The 17,794-nt window shown below is 36.9% G+C and overlaps 3 protein-coding genes across 3 annotated transcripts in view; 2 read left to right on the forward strand and 1 right to left on the reverse strand.

The window, feature by feature from the left end:
* The window catches only part of LOC131778097 (NBAS subunit of NRZ tethering complex), a 44,835-nt gene extending 43,016 nt beyond the window's left edge, over window positions 1-1,819 (reverse strand). Inside the window, exons 1-2 of the mRNA XM_059094480.2 lie at window positions 1,733-1,819; window positions 426-495 (exon numbers count right to left, since the gene is read on the reverse strand). Coding sequence (XP_058950463.2) covers window positions 426-495; window positions 1,733-1,813 — 151 coding nt within the window. The 5' untranslated portion in view covers window positions 1,814-1,819. The remainder of the gene's footprint in view (window positions 1-425; window positions 496-1,732) is intronic.
* Window positions 1,820-1,912: 93 nt separating this feature from the next.
* On the forward strand, window positions 1,913-5,332 carry LOC131778129 (uncharacterized). Its single transcript, XM_059094511.2, has 4 exons — window positions 1,913-2,113; window positions 2,668-3,030; window positions 3,947-4,108; window positions 4,882-5,332. The coding sequence occupies exons 1-4, from the start codon at window positions 2,032-2,034 to the stop codon at window positions 5,010-5,012; spliced, it is 738 nt and encodes a 245-aa protein (XP_058950494.2). The 5' UTR covers window positions 1,913-2,031; the 3' UTR covers window positions 5,013-5,332.
* A 1,014-nt stretch (window positions 5,333-6,346) lies between these two features.
* Window positions 6,347-12,450, forward strand: LOC131778092 (betaine--homocysteine S-methyltransferase 1). Its single transcript, XM_059094474.2, has 9 exons — window positions 6,347-6,507; window positions 6,585-6,723; window positions 7,832-7,947; window positions 8,700-8,891; window positions 9,426-9,573; window positions 10,192-10,374; window positions 10,852-10,982; window positions 11,137-11,234; window positions 11,634-12,450. The coding sequence occupies exons 1-9, from the start codon at window positions 6,499-6,501 to the stop codon at window positions 11,833-11,835; spliced, it is 1,218 nt and encodes a 405-aa protein (XP_058950457.1). The 5' UTR covers window positions 6,347-6,498; the 3' UTR covers window positions 11,836-12,450.
* Window positions 12,451-17,794: the final 5,344 nt, after the last annotated feature.

The following is a 17,794-nucleotide window of genomic DNA, read 5'->3' on the forward strand; positions in this document are numbered from 1 at the left end:
GGTGTACCTAAATCATTCTTCTAAACTTCCAAATGAAATTGAAAAACTGAAGAAAAAGAAAAGAAAAACTCCTTATCTGCCAACTAACTGCTAAGTATTTCCTGTCATGCGTTTCCTGTTAGCTACTGTTCTTTATGAATGGTTACTAAAAAAACTCTGAACAACATCGCAATGACCCTGGCAGGGGTTTCTCTTAACAAGCCAGCCATCAGGCTACAGAATCTTCATTATAGTATCTGGGTAACTGTCTTAATTATGAGTATCTTCGGGTAATAGTCATACGAGGTGAAACATCAATTTTCTCTATTTTAACAATAATAAGCACACTATTCACTATGCTGCTCATGTATGATTCTCTGACAAAAAATACTGTGACAGTTATATATTGCCTAACTCATACAAAATAATTGGTAAAACATTCATACTTTGTGCAACTGTCAAAAACTTCTTCGGCAGTGATCCTCTCAACTGACCAATATCAAACCCAGTCTTGTTCTGAAAGAAAAATTGAAAAGTTATAACCCTCTTATACTTTATTGACTGGATCATCTAAGTTTTAACCATTAATTTTTCTCAAGACATAATGAGTTCAAGATTTCTAAGGTAGACCTACTATTCAAGTTTACTACAAGTAAATGGTATCCAGGTTTAAAGACAAAAAGATTCCAGAGTGGTTTATGGGTATTTTCCAAATGTTTTGTTATCAAACTGTAACACATGATCTGATAAGCTGGGTTATTACACAGTTGACTTTCTATGAAAAATCTGATTGGTTGAGAGTATTCAATCATTATAAAATACTGTGTGAAGTTCACATGAAGACCCAATTTGAATATCTGCAGCAGATAATGTATATATCATGTTGACTTCATGGTCTGCCTAGTTTCCAAGCCTCTTATCCATCTAGTGTTCTCATTCTCTGGCAAACTCAGAGATAAGAGTCTTCTTTTGCAGATTGTTTAAAAAATGTATAATAAAATAATTAACAAATAATTACTGAATTCCATTTTGGCATGGTTTCATGAATTATCAAACCTCATGTCTGAGTTATCTGCCTCAGCCTTTCTGGCCTTCAGCGGATAACTCCAGACCTTGGTTCTGATAATTTATGATATCATTACAGAAGTTAACAATATATTGTGCATGCAACGCTTTTCCAAGCTACATGGAAAGCAAGTAAATATTATCAGAAGACAGGAACTCATCTGTCCAGGGTTGCAGTTCTTTCTTTCAGTTTTACAGCTGTTATGTGCCATGCTGCGAGTCTAGATCGCATTTTGAGCTTTAACAAGAAAATCAATATGGCAAAAAGCCACTAAATTCGGATCTGACACCAGTTATGCTAATTAATAAATATTAATGTGGAGAACTATAACACAGCTGAAAATGTGACCACATTCCAAGACAGCAACCAAGATAATTATTTATTTTGACTTCATTTAATTCAATTCATCATCAGAAATGAATCGAAACAGAAACTTGGCCATACAGTTTTCCATCGAACTCATGGAAAGAAGCCTACAAATAAGAGAGAATTTGGATGTATAATATCTATCTTGAAAGTCTTGAGTACATCAAATTAAAAGTCTATAACCTCGAGAGCGTAAGAAAGCTGGCTACGATGCCACGTAATAAGTTGACCTCGCCACTACGCAAGCACGAAAGCAAGTCTTTCAAAACAGATACAAAAAAATTCTAGACATTCCCAAGCACTAAAAAAATTAAAACTAACCAAAATTTCTCCTCCAAGGGACCACTCTGCGTGAATGAAGTAATCGTACAAAATATTGCCATCTGTGACCCCGGCAGCCATGTTTAATATGATTTCTCCGCTAGGAGCATGGTAACTAAATCTTAATTGGCTATAGTACGTCACGTGAGATGCTGCTACAAAAAAACCGCCATCTTTGAAAATACTACAGTGTTTGAGTGACCTACGGTAGGAAGTGAATTATACTTCAAGCGAATTTGAAATAATCTCTGATACTACCTTGTATAAAGCTGCTGCATTATTTAACGGTGAAGCTATCAATGGCAACAGAAGCAGTTTTGAGGCCGCATGTCGATCAAGAAAATCCGAACCCCCTGAACTTCAAAGGGGGAAATGCGTCAGGTATAACTTCAGCAACTCCTTTGTCTAAAATTTTTATGTCTTAAGTTTGATCTCCAGTGGTATGTGAAAAATCATTGGGAAGAACATTTAATAGAAAAATTTTTTGTTTAAAAGTACAAGTTACCGATAATAAAACGAAAACCAAGCTCGAGTGGAAATGTTTATAGACTTTCTCGCCTTTACTCAGATTATATAGTTTACTCATTGTAGCTACTTTAATCCTTTACGACCTACCATCAGTATGCATATCCTCCATACTATTCTCTCTAAATCTTCTTAGGGGCTGATAAGGAGAATTTCTTTAACAATCAAAAGCAGTTCCTTTGTTAGTGATAATTTATTTTATTCTTTTGAACTTAGTGAGTGATTCAGGAGTGGTATTGTGAGGACAAATGAAATGCTAGTCACTCTTAGAGGTTGTTTTTCATATAAGTAACAGTACCCCCAGTTAACTATTGATAGATTTATGGGAAGGACCAGTCTGTTACTGTCATGCATTTAGATCGAGACAATGGAATAACATACAATAATTTTGCAATTACTTTATTACACAGGGAGAAAATTTGGAGCTGCAAAATCCTTTAAGTCCAGCAATGTTCCCTTAACCACTCCAAGACGTGCTCTGGGAGATGTAGGGAACACTCTAAAACCAGCTGCTTCAAATTCAAGAAAAGGACTTGCTTTGAAACCAAACAAGCTGATTGGAAAGACGCCAACAACAACAAAGATTTTTCTAGATCATACCCGAACACCATCGGCCAAAGGAAAACCACTCTTGCAACAAATTAGCTCTGCTGGTATAAAACAAAGTAGCAAACAGAAAACTGCAACTCAAACAAAGACAGCAATGAAACCAAGAACAAAAGAGGATCAAGACTTGACTGAAGGAGAAGTGATGTATCCATTTACTGACACAGGTACAGGAGTATGTTCTATTACCATACCTCCTTAAAAAGGAGGGGTGCTTACCACTTAGTATCTTTTCCTTGCAAGGTACTGCAACTTTATTTTTGCTAAATTTAAAAGAAACAAAAACTAAATGTACAACATCCACATAGATTTAAAGTCAATGTGGAGATAGAAATGACCGTCTATATTTGAAGTTTAAAAAGTTAGAAACAAATTAGCAATATGGGTCATCCAAGGAAGTACACTTTTCTCACATTTCACATACACTTTCAAAAACAGCCTACCAAGAAGATGAATGCTTGAGTGTTATCATATGATCAGTACCATGTAAAAAAATCGTCTGGAAATCTGTTGACAAAGTTTGTGTTTGCTAAATTATACATTACACTAAATTGTGAATGTGCCTTGTACTGAACTTCAATTTAACCTTCCATGAAACTAAAAATGTAAAATACTGGCCCTATTGTAACAACCAGATCCAGTTTTGAACTTCGGTTTTTGTAATTGTTTAATTCAATATTTTTCCTTGGTGAACCTTATTCAACAAAACCAAATAACAGCAAAACAAAATAAGATAACTAAACACGAAAAAAGATAGAAAAAACTTTTATATTGTATTTGCAATTACTTTTTACATGTGACATTGTTTCTTAAACCCATAGTACCCATAGTGTTATTTTTTCAATTATTTTATTTTGTTTTTTTTGCAATTTAATATACTACTTGTACCATTGTAGTCGTCTTAGTGTAGCTATGTGGAATTGTTTTGTGCCATGAATTCTGTATATTTTTTCTCTTTATTATTATAAATTTTAGAACCTTAATTTAATTTGCGTCAAGTTTTTAGAAATAGAAAACCCTTAAATACTAACAATAAAAAAAATGGCGCATAAAACATACATTATCATTTCTCATTCCCATTAGATGGTGTCCTTCTAAGGTCAAACTATATTTCAACAATTTTGAAGAATGTTGGAGCTCTTTATTATGGCTGTCAGTTTCAACCCACTTATTCCACTGATTGTGATGCTGAAGACAACGCAGCAGATTCTTTCCACTTTGATGATTACAAAAGACCAACAACAGGTACCAAAGACTTTTTTTGTATTGTATTTTTGTTATTTGCTAGAACACTCAGATAACCTTACTCTGTGAGAGCTTGTGTCACTCCATCTGTTACTATAATGATTTTGGCTTTTCAAGGTTTCAAGTCTGATAATTGAGAGCTTTAAAAAAATCATCAGCACTAATAGACTCCTCAGATTAAGTGGTATCATCTGAAAACTTTAAAAAGCACCTTGATGACAGCATCTGAGTTCAAACTTAGTTAAAAAAAATTATAAAATTTGATTTGAGGATGTCCTTGATGTTACCCTTAGAGCTTGCTTGCTTAGCTATAGACATTGTCTGGCAGGGAGCCAGTGACCATGCTAGCTGACATGATCTTACATTGCAGAACAAAGGTGGATTCAGAATTTTTAATTGGGAGGTCCAAAATTACTTCTCCACCAACCTACTCCTGCCTCCCCCTCTCCCTCACTTGTAGTTACCTTAAAGAAAAATAAGCCAGGTTACCAATAATAACATGGAATCTTGTCATTACAAGAATTTTGGTGCAAGACTAGCAAACCACAGGTGTGATGGGTTATAGAAGTCACACTACAGAAAAAAACAGAAAGAAAACATGGCTTGAAACTCAAAGGGAGGAGCTTCTACACAGCCTGGGCATGGCTTCTTGCCTAAAAGTTAACCAACCTTATGACTCTTGATAGTACTTCATGAGATGGGTACAAGAGTTTGAGTTGCGTTGTAACAAACTTGCACATATCTTAACTGATGACACGTTCTGTATTTTTTAGATAACACTCGTGACTCACTCCCGTTCGAAAGAGACCTGGATTCCTTAACTCCTCAATTTGATTCCTTCAGCCTTTCGGATATTGAACTGCCGCCGGTGGAAATTGATTCTCTAGGGCTTGGATTATTGTAGAAATTCAACATTTTTTCTCTAGCTGTACATAAAATTTAATAACATTGTTTGTTATTAATTTTGTTCTTTTGGAAGGATATGTCAAATCTGTCTAACGCGTTATTTTTTAACAATACTATCTGAGACTTTCTTTAAGTAAGTTTCCCATTTCTCTTTGCTTCTGTATAGTATTATCATTTAAATTTGGCAAGTTCCCTGTATTTAATAATGTCATGTGTGAATCTTTTCTTAGTTAAAATGTTGAAATTAATTTCTAAATAGTATTTGTCAAAAACTCTAAATGCTGAATGATGAATAAAATTGTAAATATCATTGTTATTATCATTGTTGAACCGTTTCCTAAATTTATGAATTTATTTGTGGAATTTTCAAACGCTGATACCTCTGGATGAATTTTACCTGAGTGGAAAGCAGGTAAAGTCTAGCCTCTAAAACAAAGCTGATGTTCATTTTTGAAATTCGTCTTCATGCCTGCGCGGAGAGCGAGTCACTTGCGTTAACCAGTCACGCACATGATGAACTCGAGCCCGACGCTTCCACCAACTCAACGACGTGACGAGTTTTAATAAGTCCGTCTGTTCTTCAAGTTAACAGGAATAATAATTTGAAAGCATCGTGTAAACCAGCTGTGACTGGTATGTTCAGTTGCACTCAAGCTATGCACGACGAAATTATAACATCTGTGCAAGGCACAGGTCAAAATACTTATTTAAATAATGATGTAAAAAAAAAGTTCTCGAAGATTCTGCACGGGTAAAGTTCGACGATGAATTAGATTGCGTCCTCGCTCGTCATTTTTTGCAATAGATCCCGAAAGAGGTCTCTTTGTGCAGGATGATCATTGAGCTGCACGGGTAAACTTTAATGAAAAACTTGAAAAGCAAAACACAACGAAAACCACAGTAATTAGTCGGATTGAATCGTTAAGATGTAGTACTTTTCACATGTTGAGACAATAAAGGAAACTAAGCCGTGTCAGGTTCTCAATGGACTTCTGTGTCAAAATCCATCACGAGAAAGACAATGTAGAAGGAGCGAATTTGAAGGTCAGGTTGTGTAATAGTGCACTATAGTGGCTGAAGAAGCTGGATGAACATTTCATGTAATAACCAAAACGTTTCAGAGGTTAGTCAAAGAGTTAAATCCAATTAATTTGTAAAGTGACTACAAGAAATAAACACACAAGAAATAAACACGCAAGAGATCACGAGTTTCTCCATTCATTGATAAATCCTTAAATCCTTGTCCATCCAGCTACGCAAGCCAAACTCGATGACGCAGGTTTTGGCGGGTAGTTTGAGCCAATTGGAGTGCGACTTTTACATCGACCGGTTTCAAACGGGACAAATACGAGTAAAACGAGCTGCCGGGTGTTCCTGTTTATAAACACAATTTTTTTTCACGCACGTAGTAAGTTTGAATACAACAAATTGGAAGAAGACCCATAATCTATCCGCCCTCTTCTTATTGCGTTCACGACAGAAAAATGGCACCGGTAAGACACCTTCTCTCTGTTATCTTTTGAGTTTAGTAACTGATGTTTTAAACTAATCCAATATCATGACCAACTAGAAACGTGGCATTCTTGAAAGACTTGACGCAGGTGAAGTTGTGATTGGTGATGGTGGTTTTGTATTTGCACTGGAAAAACGAGGCTATGTCCGAGCTGGTCCTTGGACGCCAGAAGTGAATGTAGAATATCCTTCGGCAGGTAAAAGATTTAAGTTAGGGACTTTCTAATCTCTTGTTCATCCCGAATTAGGCGGTTTCGCATCGTCTTTTGTTTTGGTTTGTGAATGATCTTAGGAAACAAAGGGTAGTGAGAAAATTACAGGTTAAGAAACGCATCGTACGTTCGCATTTACATGCTAGATAAGATGACTTTACATGTGAAATTATGTTCCTCTAGATTCCTCGCTATTTTTACGATTACGCAATGAAAATACCTCGTGTAGCGTGATTATGCGGAAGGCACCTCATATCCATAACGTGTTTTAAGGTTACACAAGTTCAGATGAACAACAAAACAAGATCAAGCAAGTAAAACTCTAATGGAGTTGTGGTAATCGTAAAGGTTGTCATAGTTATTCGAATTCACAACAAATGCGTTCAAGTATGTCATTTTCTTGGACAGGATAGCTAGTTTACGAGAAAATCAAAACAATACTAGTATTAAACAAAGTCACGCACACGTGAACAAAGGAAGCTTCGCGTACCGATTTTAATAAATTTTTTGGCTCAAACGACATTATAGAACGTTAAGCGCAATTCGTTAAATTCGATGTTTTAACAAAGGCAAATTGGTTGAGAGCGACATAGATAGCCCACCGGTTGTAGACGTGGCGTGAAACACTATTCATTCAAAAAACCGGTTATTCCAGTCCGGTTTCGGTTAGTTCCCTGAGGACGTTTTAACTATTCCGCCCGTTTTTATTTCTATTTATTTTTTTTTAACAATCATTTTTGCATAATAATGTGGACTCAATGCTAATCATTGCTCTAAGGAAGTCTTTGAAACAAACCTGCCACTCCCTGGTATCCCATCAGCCTAGTTCCCGCCCATCCAATGATTGAGACCAAAATTTAAAAATAAAGTAATGCTCAATGTTCAAATGAAATTGTTTGCATTGCTAGCCCCTCTCTTTTCTGCTTGAACAATTCCACATAAGAGATTGCTCTAACTACCGGTTAGTTCAGAAATATTTTTCTGATTGTCATAAATGGCTTTTAGGCCTTGATTAGGTATAAGTGAAAAGTAGAAGAGCAGCTAGTTTGAAAAATTTCAAACTATTTTTATTGCTTTGTATTCTGTTTCACAGTTAAAGAACTTCACAGGGAATTTCTACGTGCTGGAGCTGATGTTATGCAAACATTCACATTCTATGCTAGCGATGACAAACTTGGGAATCGCGGAAACACTGCTGCACAAATAGGAGTAAGTTATATTGTGGGTAATTATCATGCTTGGGGGATTGTGGTGTTTTGAGGGCTCCCTAAGATAACTGCACCTGCCTGAGGAAGGGCACCTTTCTGTAACCACTTTAATCCTTATCCAGTGGTTGTAAGAGATACTGACCTCTTAAATGGTTGGGTTGTGCACTAAGCATAACATTTTGTACATTTAGGTTGGTTAGTCACAACTGTGGCAAATGATTCTCCAAAAAAATTAACTTTTCACACTTTTTGCTTCATCAATGTAATTATTATCAGCTCCAGTAGAGTGAGCATGCAATTCATAGTAAAATAGTGGCTGTTGAAGAGGGTCCATCACCTCAAGCATTTCTGCTCAACTATTATCTTCAGGCTTATTACTAAGATCTGTAAGGTGATGGAAGTGATATAGTTGAAGTTGTTTATGATGGAGGGCCATCCCTCTCGGAGATAGTTAAAAACCTCTAACAAAGTACAAAGCCCAAAATGGAGATTGAGGTAGGAAGACCTTGCACATTTGCTGATGTTATTTTACTGATTAAACTGAAACAGCACAAGGTAATAGCAAGCAATAGATACATTTGAACCTTGTCAACATGAATTGGCTGGTTTCCCCACTTTGATGTTCCTCTAATTCTAGTGGTAAAACTCATCACCAACCTCCAACCATGTGACAACCTGATAACCATGTGAGGGGAAAATAAATATACCCCCTGTGGTTAATAACTATGGCTGAAATTTCTCTCCACTTGCTAGTGCCAAGCCATCAATCAAGCAGCATGTGACATTGCCTTTGAAGTAGCTAACGAAGGAGATGCTTTGGTGTGCGGAGGTGTTTGTCAAACACCAACATACTTAAGTGGCAAAGGAAAAGAAGCTTGTCAGAGAGAATTTGAGAAACAAATAGAAATTTTCCTGAAAAATGATGTGGACTTTCTACTTGCAGAGGTAAACTTAACATTCAAGGGTATTTTTGAAAGAAATATGACTGTGGATTCTTCAATAAGAAACGGATCACAAGTAGAACAATTAATCCATTAAGTTCACAATTAGTGAATTAAAATGGATGCAAAAATGAAACTGATGGGTTTTAATTTTGTTTATACCTATGTCTTTAATTTAAATTGAACCCAAAAAGGATTACTTTCATGATTTTTATTGAATACAATGCTATAACTGTAAACTCAAATCTCAAATTTAAAAAAAAATTAATATCTTTATTGCTCCTGTGGTTTTGTTGAGGGTTTCATTGAGTTTCTAAGTAGATAGCACAAATTGCAATACAGATGGCTAAAGTAAGTTCAATTTTGACTTCAGTGATGCAAATTTCAGAGGAAGTAGGAGGCAATTTCGCTCGACATAGATAGCGAATTTTGCCCATTGCTGGCTCCTATTGTAAAACCTTGGTTTTGTGCTATGCAAACATGATTCAAACATGATGATTTCCTAAGGCATGAAATGTTATTGTAAAATTGTTCTTAGTATTATGAACATGTGGAAGAAGCAGAATGGGCAGTGGAGTCGTGTAAAGCCACAGGCAAACCTACTGCCGTTTCATTGTGCATTGGGCCCCAAGGAGATTTGCACGGCATTCCTACTGGGGAATGTGCAGTGCGCTTGGCTCATGCAGGTATAGAGTGTAGTGATTCAAGGATATTTTGCACTAAAAGTAATTGTCAACATAACTGCAAGTTGTGGTACTGTTCAGGAAGAACCAAAAGTTGCTGTTCCTCTACTTTGTTACAGTTAGTTAACTTCAAACAGTTCATTCACTCTTAGATTTAAGACTTGATTAGTAATTTTTATAGATCTCTTTGTAATTCTTACTGACAGTGTAAACATGACCTTGTTGATACTCAAAAACTTGAATTTCCAAACATGTCCAAGCAGCAATTTTTGCATTTTTGTAGGCATGCTATAGTCAAATGTCTAAAAAAAGTACAGAATAACAATGCAGATATTTGTTCCCTATGCAAAAAAGTTCCACATTCCCAGTTTTACATGCAATTATAATTGCACCAAATGAACAAGATCTGTTCAAATGTTGTGAAGAATTCAGTCATCTTCATTAGATTGTTTTAAAATGCTGAAAAAAAAATATCCACCATAGAAACAATGCCAGAGCTAATTTGATTGTAAATTGCAAGTCAAGCTGACTTGATCTTTTTCTGGACCTACTTTTTCCTTAGTTAACACTGACAACAATCTGTTTGCTCATGATAAATAATTTCCTGCTTTGAAATACCAGGTGCTGATATTATTGGGATCAATTGTCATTTTGGACCTGATGAATGTATTGAAGCATGTCGCTTGATGAAAGAAGCACTTGATGCAGCTGGGATTAAGAAACATTTGATGGTGCAGCCTCTCGGATACTTAACCCCAGATGCTGGCAAACAGGGATTCATTGATCTTCCAGAATTTCCTTTTGGTAATTACTTAGTTGTTAAGACTGTTAACTCTCTTGTACACCAGAATGATGATCTAAGGCATGATATTTTTCTTGTGGAGGACCCACCTATATTCAAAGACACATGTCAGGACTTATTGGGAATTCCCAAAGAGTTGTTGCAGTCTTTTCTCAGGTTCACTCTTTCTTAAATTCTCAGTTAGAGAGGAAGTATGATAAGTAACAAAGACATTGCTCCTTTTGGAATGGTTTAAACCATTTTCCTTTTCTGCTCTTATAAAGATGTGTCAGTCAATGCTATGACAGGGGCTGTTTTGTCAATACACACCAAACTGGCTGGTAGGTGTGAGCTGGTGTAAGGTCAAGGCTTTTTATTATCAGAGGCAAGGGTTGGCTGCTAGACGGCATACAATATTGAGCTCTGTTCTACATTACTGAACAACTACAGGAACAGTTAAGTAAGGCATTGACCACCAACAACACTTAATGTTTGAACAGCTCTAGAGCCCAGACTCATGACAAGATGGGATGCTCACAAGTTTGCTCGAGATGCATACAATGCTGGAATCCGTTACATTGGTGGTTGTTGTGGAATTGAGCCCTATCACACTAGGGCAGTGGCAGAAGAGGTTTGATCTCTAAATTTTTGTTCTCCTTACTGGAAGATGTTTAGATCAATGGGATTGGCTATCAGGGTTGTGATTTGTTATATAAATTCCAGAGACTGAAAACACCAGTTAAATGTCAACAGTAATTAATTAATTTATTTCTTTTGTTATTTAGTTGGCCAAGGAAAGGGGAAAACTTCCAAAAGCCAGTGAAAAACATGGGCCCTGGGGAGAGGGACTGAGATTGCACACCAAACCATGGGTTCGAGCCAGGTAAGAATAAAGGAAATTCATTAAAACTGAATCTTACACACAAAAACAACATACCCATCTTTTTGAAGCTTTGCATACAATGCACTTTCCAATGAAGTGTGTTAAAAGCCAGAACCAGGGAAAGAAAAGACCTACCTCAAGTTTACCTCAAGTTACAAAGAGGTACAGGTTAGGTTGAGATTGTATGGCTATAGATTGATGGACACTTTAGCCTACCAAATTTACTTAACTATTTACATAAATTACTTGTATGTAACTTATACACACTGCAAGACTTGGCTAATTGTTGGGAAAAGTTAGGGAAAAAAAAATATTCTTCATTGAGTTGAGAAAATTTCAGCAGTAGGTACAATCAATACCATTTAGTAGTAATTTAATTCTACTTTGGTTTACTTATAGGGCACGGAGATCCTATTGGGAGAATCTTAATCCATCAGGTGGTCGGCCATTCTCTTCTAGTATGTCCAAGCCAGACAACTGGGGTGTTACTGCTGGAGATAAAGACTTAGTACAGCACAAGGAGTCTACCACTCAAGAAGAAATGGATGCTGTTATTAGCCGAGCAGCAAATAAAGAACTTGTTGTTAATGGAGACCACTGAGAGAGCCTTCATGGGGTGGTCATGGATGTGACCTTAGTCACTAGCTTGTACTGTATATGTGCTGTACAATATCAGCAAACTTGAGTGCCCCAGATTACTGTGTTCTGATAGTAGCTGATTAGGGACTTACGACCAAGTTTTACTTGGTTATTTACGTTTTAAATAGACTTTATTTTTATTATAGAAATAAGGAGGAAAAAACTAAGATAGTTATTCATCATCAACTTTTGTGCCTTGTTCCACTCCCACCTTAACGTTTGTTTGATTTTGTTTTAGTTTCCTCTCTTTTTTTTTTTTTTTTTTCATTAATGTATTTTCATACAATCATGTACCACATGAGTGTGATAAGACTTCTTCTTCAAGATATTATTTTAAGGTAATTATTATGCAAGATGTGGAGAATTGAAATGTCATCTTCGCTGTTGGCAACCTCTATGCATTACTCTCATTATTTTCATTTATTTTCATATTGATTGACAAAAAAATGGCTTCTGAAATGCTGTAATCATACTGTAAATTCATGTAAAAATTATGGTTAATTTAAGGCTGGTTTCAGGGAGTTTCACTGTGAAAATGGTTAAAGTTGAGGGAGGGAATAAAAACCTTTTGAACGTATCTGCTGTGATCCAAGTGATAGTTTTTTAGTTCTGCCTAGAGTGCTAAAGCCTGTCTGTGACAAAGTCAGCAGCACAAGATGCATGTGACAAGGTCCCTCAGTTTGTCCACCAGACCTATCAACTGCAATCCTTGGCAATGTGAGGTTTAGATGTTCAGTACCATACAAATTTGAGCAGTTGTGGTTTGATTATGCTTGATATAGCTATATAAAGTCACTATTCCAAATCAGTATATACCCCACTGGTGAAGAGTGCTTTTTGCATGTGTTGACTTGCTAGTTTTGGAAGTGATTAGCAAGTACTATTCACCTCAAAGAAGACAAAGAGAGAAATTACATCTCAAGAGTTTGATTCCTGGTCAATTTTAGTATATTGGCTAGATTAAAGTAAACTTTTGGTTTGTCTGTGATATACACAAAACAATTATTCACCTCCATGCAGGTGAAAAAATTGGCCACGCAACAGCTCAGCTCACCATTTTTCACCTTCAATCCCTTGAATTCTTGTCTAACCCATTAGTTCCCAGAGTCTGATTGTTAATTCTCTCCTCTAGCTGCTACCTGTTTCCTTTTAGATTAGTAACAAGAATTTGGTGTTAGACTAAGAGAACCTCTACCTGATAATTTTGAGTATTCTCATTGCCTATTTACTGTGTTATGTATGGATATTATAGGGAGGAATTACATGTTAATCACCTCAAGGAGTTAAAGGGTTAGTCAAAACTGTAACAAAATTCTAAAAACATGATGGGTTATCACCAGCCCAATTTGAGCACTAATTGGACAGTGTAATGGGACAATTGACACAATACCTAAGTAAGTGGACAGTATATGTTGTGTGTGCACTGTTGTCTCCAAGTTCACTGTTGTTGTTTTATGAAAACGTATCACTAATGCCTAGTTTTTTTTTTTTTTTTTGGTCAAATAGTTTTGATCAAAAGGAACAGCATTTTGTGTTGTCCAATTCTGTCTGAAATCATACTTGTGACTAACAAATTGGACTCCTACTTCATGGTTATCCAATTTTTTTTCACTTATATGATTACAGACCTACCAGTAGTCAAAACAATAACAAAATTCTAAAACATCATTGGTCATCACCAGCCTAATTTGAACCCCAGTAGGACAGTGTACACTTCATGCTTGTGATTGGATAGTGTACTGGGACACGTGATATGTTATACCCTTGTAAGTGGACAGCATGCATCATGAATGTGCATTGTTGTCCTGCATTTCACAAACTGTTTTTTTTTTTTATTTTTTGAACACTTATAACCAACATCTTGTTTCTTTCCCACATTTTGTCATAGTTTTGATTAATTGTTTACAGGACGTTTTGTTGTCCAATTCTGTCTTTAATCATACTAGCAACTAACAAATCCAACTCCAGCTTCACTGTTGTCCAATTTTGTTAATCAATCATCTGATTACAAATCAAATTGGACTCCACACAGTTCAATTACCATTATTAAATGGACTCCACTCAGTACAAGTACCATTATAAGTACTCAACAATTTTAAGTTGCTCTGAGTAACAGAAAGAATCTATTTGTCTTAAGTCTCTGCAGCACAACCCACTCACTCGGGTTTAAAATAGCCAGTGGGGACGTTTCGTATCAATTACATGGAACTTTTTTAAATCAATGGCAAAAGGGCAAATGAGCATGGAATCCCAAGAAACGGGAATCTTATTTAAATAATTCCCATGTCAATAGCCACTGATAAACCTTTACGAATATTCACATAAATTAAGACTTACAAGAATGAATTCTGACGATAAATCTACGTAAAATCAAACCAATTAAAACTTTGCCTTTGCTCCAAAAATCCCTCTTGTCTACGCCTTGAGTTCTCAAGATGGGATCAACTGCAAGTTTCTCTTTCACCTCTTGACTCCATTACTGTCGGATTAACTACTTTTAGGTGCTTCATTTATGTTCTTCTCTTTAAAAAGCCGATTGTCTGTACAGTTTTCATCTGTTTCAAAATCCTCGTCCTCATAAATGTCCATTTGTGGAAGGTTGTTAGAGGGTAAAACTCCAGTTGATTCGGAGCTGTTTAGTCTCGCCAAAAATGCACCCAACAGCCTTCGATTGAGATGATCCGTTTGTGTAATCTCTCTTTTTGGGTCTTCCTCTTTTGTTTCGTTTTCATCAGTTCCTCGAGTCTCCTGTTGAATTTTTTCCTCAGCGTTTTCTTCGGCGACGTCCATGATGAAGACCAAGATGGCGAATACTGTCTTTGTAACCACGCTTGATTTCGAGAAAAAAAAAATTTCGAGAGAAATAGGTCCGCAGCGCGTACAAGTATTAGCGAGGAATCGCAAAATGTGCAAGCAGAGCTAACTTTGACAAACTTTTGACTATGTTTCTTTCATGATTCAGATAGAGCGGCAACCTGTTACAGAACCAATTTCGACATGATTTTTTCATAATTTGCTTTGTTCTTTGGACTTTTCTGTGTTGTGCTTGCTGCTGAATCGCTTACTTACTGAAATTGTTTTAGGCAGAGAAGATTGCCGACAGGCGAAACGCGTCGGTTGAATTTAAACGTACTATTTGATCAGCTACTAGTTTGGATTTTGATTGGTGACGATCGCCAATACTTTCGCTCTCTAGTTTGCTTTTCTGTTCACGCTTTTAACTTTAGTTCAAACTATTTTGTGGTTAACATCAACCAAATAGTTTTGTTGAGTTTTTCGAACCTTTTTAATTGTTCTTTTTTGTAGCATTTTCTGTCTCACACAAAACCTTCCCTTTCGTGAAAACGTAAGTTGCGAAAACACAACGGCCAAACGTCTGCACATGTCCGAACGTTGTCATGACTAGGTGGCGTGCTTTCAGGCTGTCAGAACCAATTTGTCTCATAAAGTTACAACCACACATGCCAGTAGGTCAAGGTGTTTTAAAACGGATAATTTTTTACGGTAAAGCTCAAAACAGAATCTTAAATCAACGGGATTCACGTACTTAGATAACCTTTGTGTTCAAGAAGTCTCAAATTTTCCTTTTCACTACCTTTGTCTCCAATCACAGATTCCTTTGAACGTCTTAACTTTCTTTTACTCATTTTGCAAGACAATGGGTGTTTCTTGTGTTTTCCTTGGGAAATTTGCGCAGATCCCCTCGCGCATGCCGTACGTTTGACTGCTGTGTTGGTTGCAATACGCGACGATGTGTATACACGTAGATGCAGACTAGCGTTGGAATAAGCGCATAAGTTTAAATGCGGGTATGGCCAGCCTCTTAATCTTTCGTGGATCACAAAAATAAAACTGACAGTAATTAGGCTTGTACGTCTTACCACTTTAGATCACTGCTGGGCCATGAAAAAAGCGAAAAACACCTCAGAGGAGGCAATAAATAACTGAGGAAAAATAATGAAATGAGAAATATTTTGACGAAGATAAATTTAGAGAATACCTCAATACAGTCGAACCTGTATTTAGCGGCACCGTATCAAGCGGTCAGTTGTCAAAGTCCCGAATTCGTTTCCCCTTAATCACTGTAATTTTCACCTCTATCGAGCGGTCACCTCTATTTAGTGGTCGCTGACACCCTTTACCAATTTCTAAATGCCTGTTTTTATTGTTTTGCACCTGTATCGAACGGTCACTGAAGGCGGAACCACCCAAATACAACTAGGAATAATATTTCAAGTAATTTTGAATCCATTTTTCTCTCTCAAAATCAAAGTAAATAGTTTTTTTTTATTGAGCGAGATTCTGTACATTAAGTGGTCAGTTATGGCACAAAGTTGCGTTGTCTATTGTTTTTTATAATAACCGTAATCTATGGAACCTGTGTTAAGCAGTCACCATTCCCCGTGGGTGACCGCTTCATGCAGGTTCAACTGTGGGCTAAAATAGAAAAAGTACAGTGAACTTCCAGTTCAATAACTTATTCAGGATACATACATGAATAATGCGCGAACAAAAAATAAATACACATAATATTTTCTTATTGTCAAGTTAAAACAAGACTCTTTTAATTAATATAGTCATCCTCTTCAGCTTTTTCTGGACAGATGAGACAGGTTTTATCGTCACACCTTTGTGGTAGTCTGGGGACGTTAAGACAGGTGTTATAACAGGCTACGTTTAGAGCCGACACGTCAATACACCTACCAGACGAAAGTAAAATACTTTCCAGGCTCCTACATTTTACCACGGTCATCTCAGGAGTATGTTTCACTGCGCGCGACATCACTATATTGCGCAAATTGTTGCATTCTGTAAACGACACGTGTTCAATTCTCTCTTGTCTAATGCGAAGCTCAGCGCATTGCAAATGGAGACAGCTGACCAGTCGTAACCTGTCGATGGCCTTTGTGTGGACCTCTAGGCGAGGTATGGTTTCCCCACCACTCTCTATTTCACACAATTCCAGAGTTAATTGATCAATGAATCTAGATTGGAGGTAATAACGCGAAAACTTACAGTTAGTGGTTGTTACCAACGCAATTGTGCCAGAGATAACTTCAAAGTCAAGTGCGGCTTTATTATCGCTTTCTGTCTCGCTCATCTTTACACTTAAATAACCAAGCTCCTCGCATTTCACGGCAATAGCAGTTGCATTAGGCAAATTTATTGACACGTGATTGAGTTTTTGGCCTCGGATGAAAATCGAACATGTGGATCGCTCGTTCGAAAATGCCTCGGGTTCGTCTGGCGTAGATAGTCCTCGATTATACACATCACAGTGAAAATGTTCTAGTGTAGGACAGTCGATCTTTATACTCCTGAGTTTAGGCACTTGATAGAGTAAAATGTTCAACACTTTAAGATTTGGGCACATAGTGCCAAACAGCGTCAGACCAGTGAGCTCTCCGACGATAGAGAGCTTACTGATTGTTTTGTGTCCTTTTAGGAAATTTCGCAAGGTTGTAATGGGCATAGAGTGGCACCCTACAAACTCCAAATGATTCAAACGTGTCGAAGTGGATTTAAGGTTGTGAATGTTTGCGAGATTACGCAAACACATCGATTCCAAGGATTCGGAAAAGACAAAAGCAGCAGTCAGATCGAGACAGTTTGCCAACTGGAATTCCTTCAAAAGCGGTGTGTTACAACGCAAACACTGCATTCGTAAGGTCGATAACCCATCTAACATCAGGGTACAAAGCGAAGGCGATTCAATGGATAACAGACTTTTCCGATCGCGATGAACCATACCAGCACCAATAATCAGATGCCGAAGTGAAACCATGAGCTTTAGCATTATTCGCAAGTGGTCGCTTGTAAAAAAGAGTGGGCATGTTTCTAGCTCCAAGCGAGTGACTATAGCAGCGAGTCGCTGAGAAGAAGCAATGGTCTTCAAACACATGTCTCTGTTATGGATGATA

This window comes from Pocillopora verrucosa, chromosome 4 (genome assembly GCF_036669915.1).
Source record: "Pocillopora verrucosa isolate sample1 chromosome 4, ASM3666991v2, whole genome shotgun sequence".
Taxonomy (NCBI): Eukaryota; Metazoa; Cnidaria; class Anthozoa; order Scleractinia; family Pocilloporidae; genus Pocillopora; species Pocillopora verrucosa.

What these genes read in the sequence shown, in the direction of transcription:
- LOC131778129 (XM_059094511.2), top strand. Translation starts at nt 2,032, where the DNA reads ATGGCAACAGAAGCAGTTTTGAGGCCGCATGTCGATCAAGAAAATCCG. An exon ending in CAAAGGGGGAAATGCGTCAG is followed by an intron (nt 2,114 to 2,667) that starts GTATAACTTCAG and finishes TTTATTACACAG; the next exon opens with GGAGAAAATTTGGAGCTGCA. An exon ending in GTATCCATTTACTGACACAG is followed by an intron (nt 3,031 to 3,946) that starts GTACAGGAGTAT and finishes CATTCCCATTAG; the next exon opens with ATGGTGTCCTTCTAAGGTCA.
- LOC131778092 (XM_059094474.2), top strand. An exon ending in TGGACTTTCTACTTGCAGAG is followed by an intron (nt 8,892 to 9,425) that starts GTAAACTTAACA and finishes AATTGTTCTTAG; the next exon opens with TATTATGAACATGTGGAAGA. An exon ending in AAACCATGGGTTCGAGCCAG is followed by an intron (nt 11,235 to 11,633) that starts GTAAGAATAAAG and finishes GTTTACTTATAG; the next exon opens with GGCACGGAGATCCTATTGGG.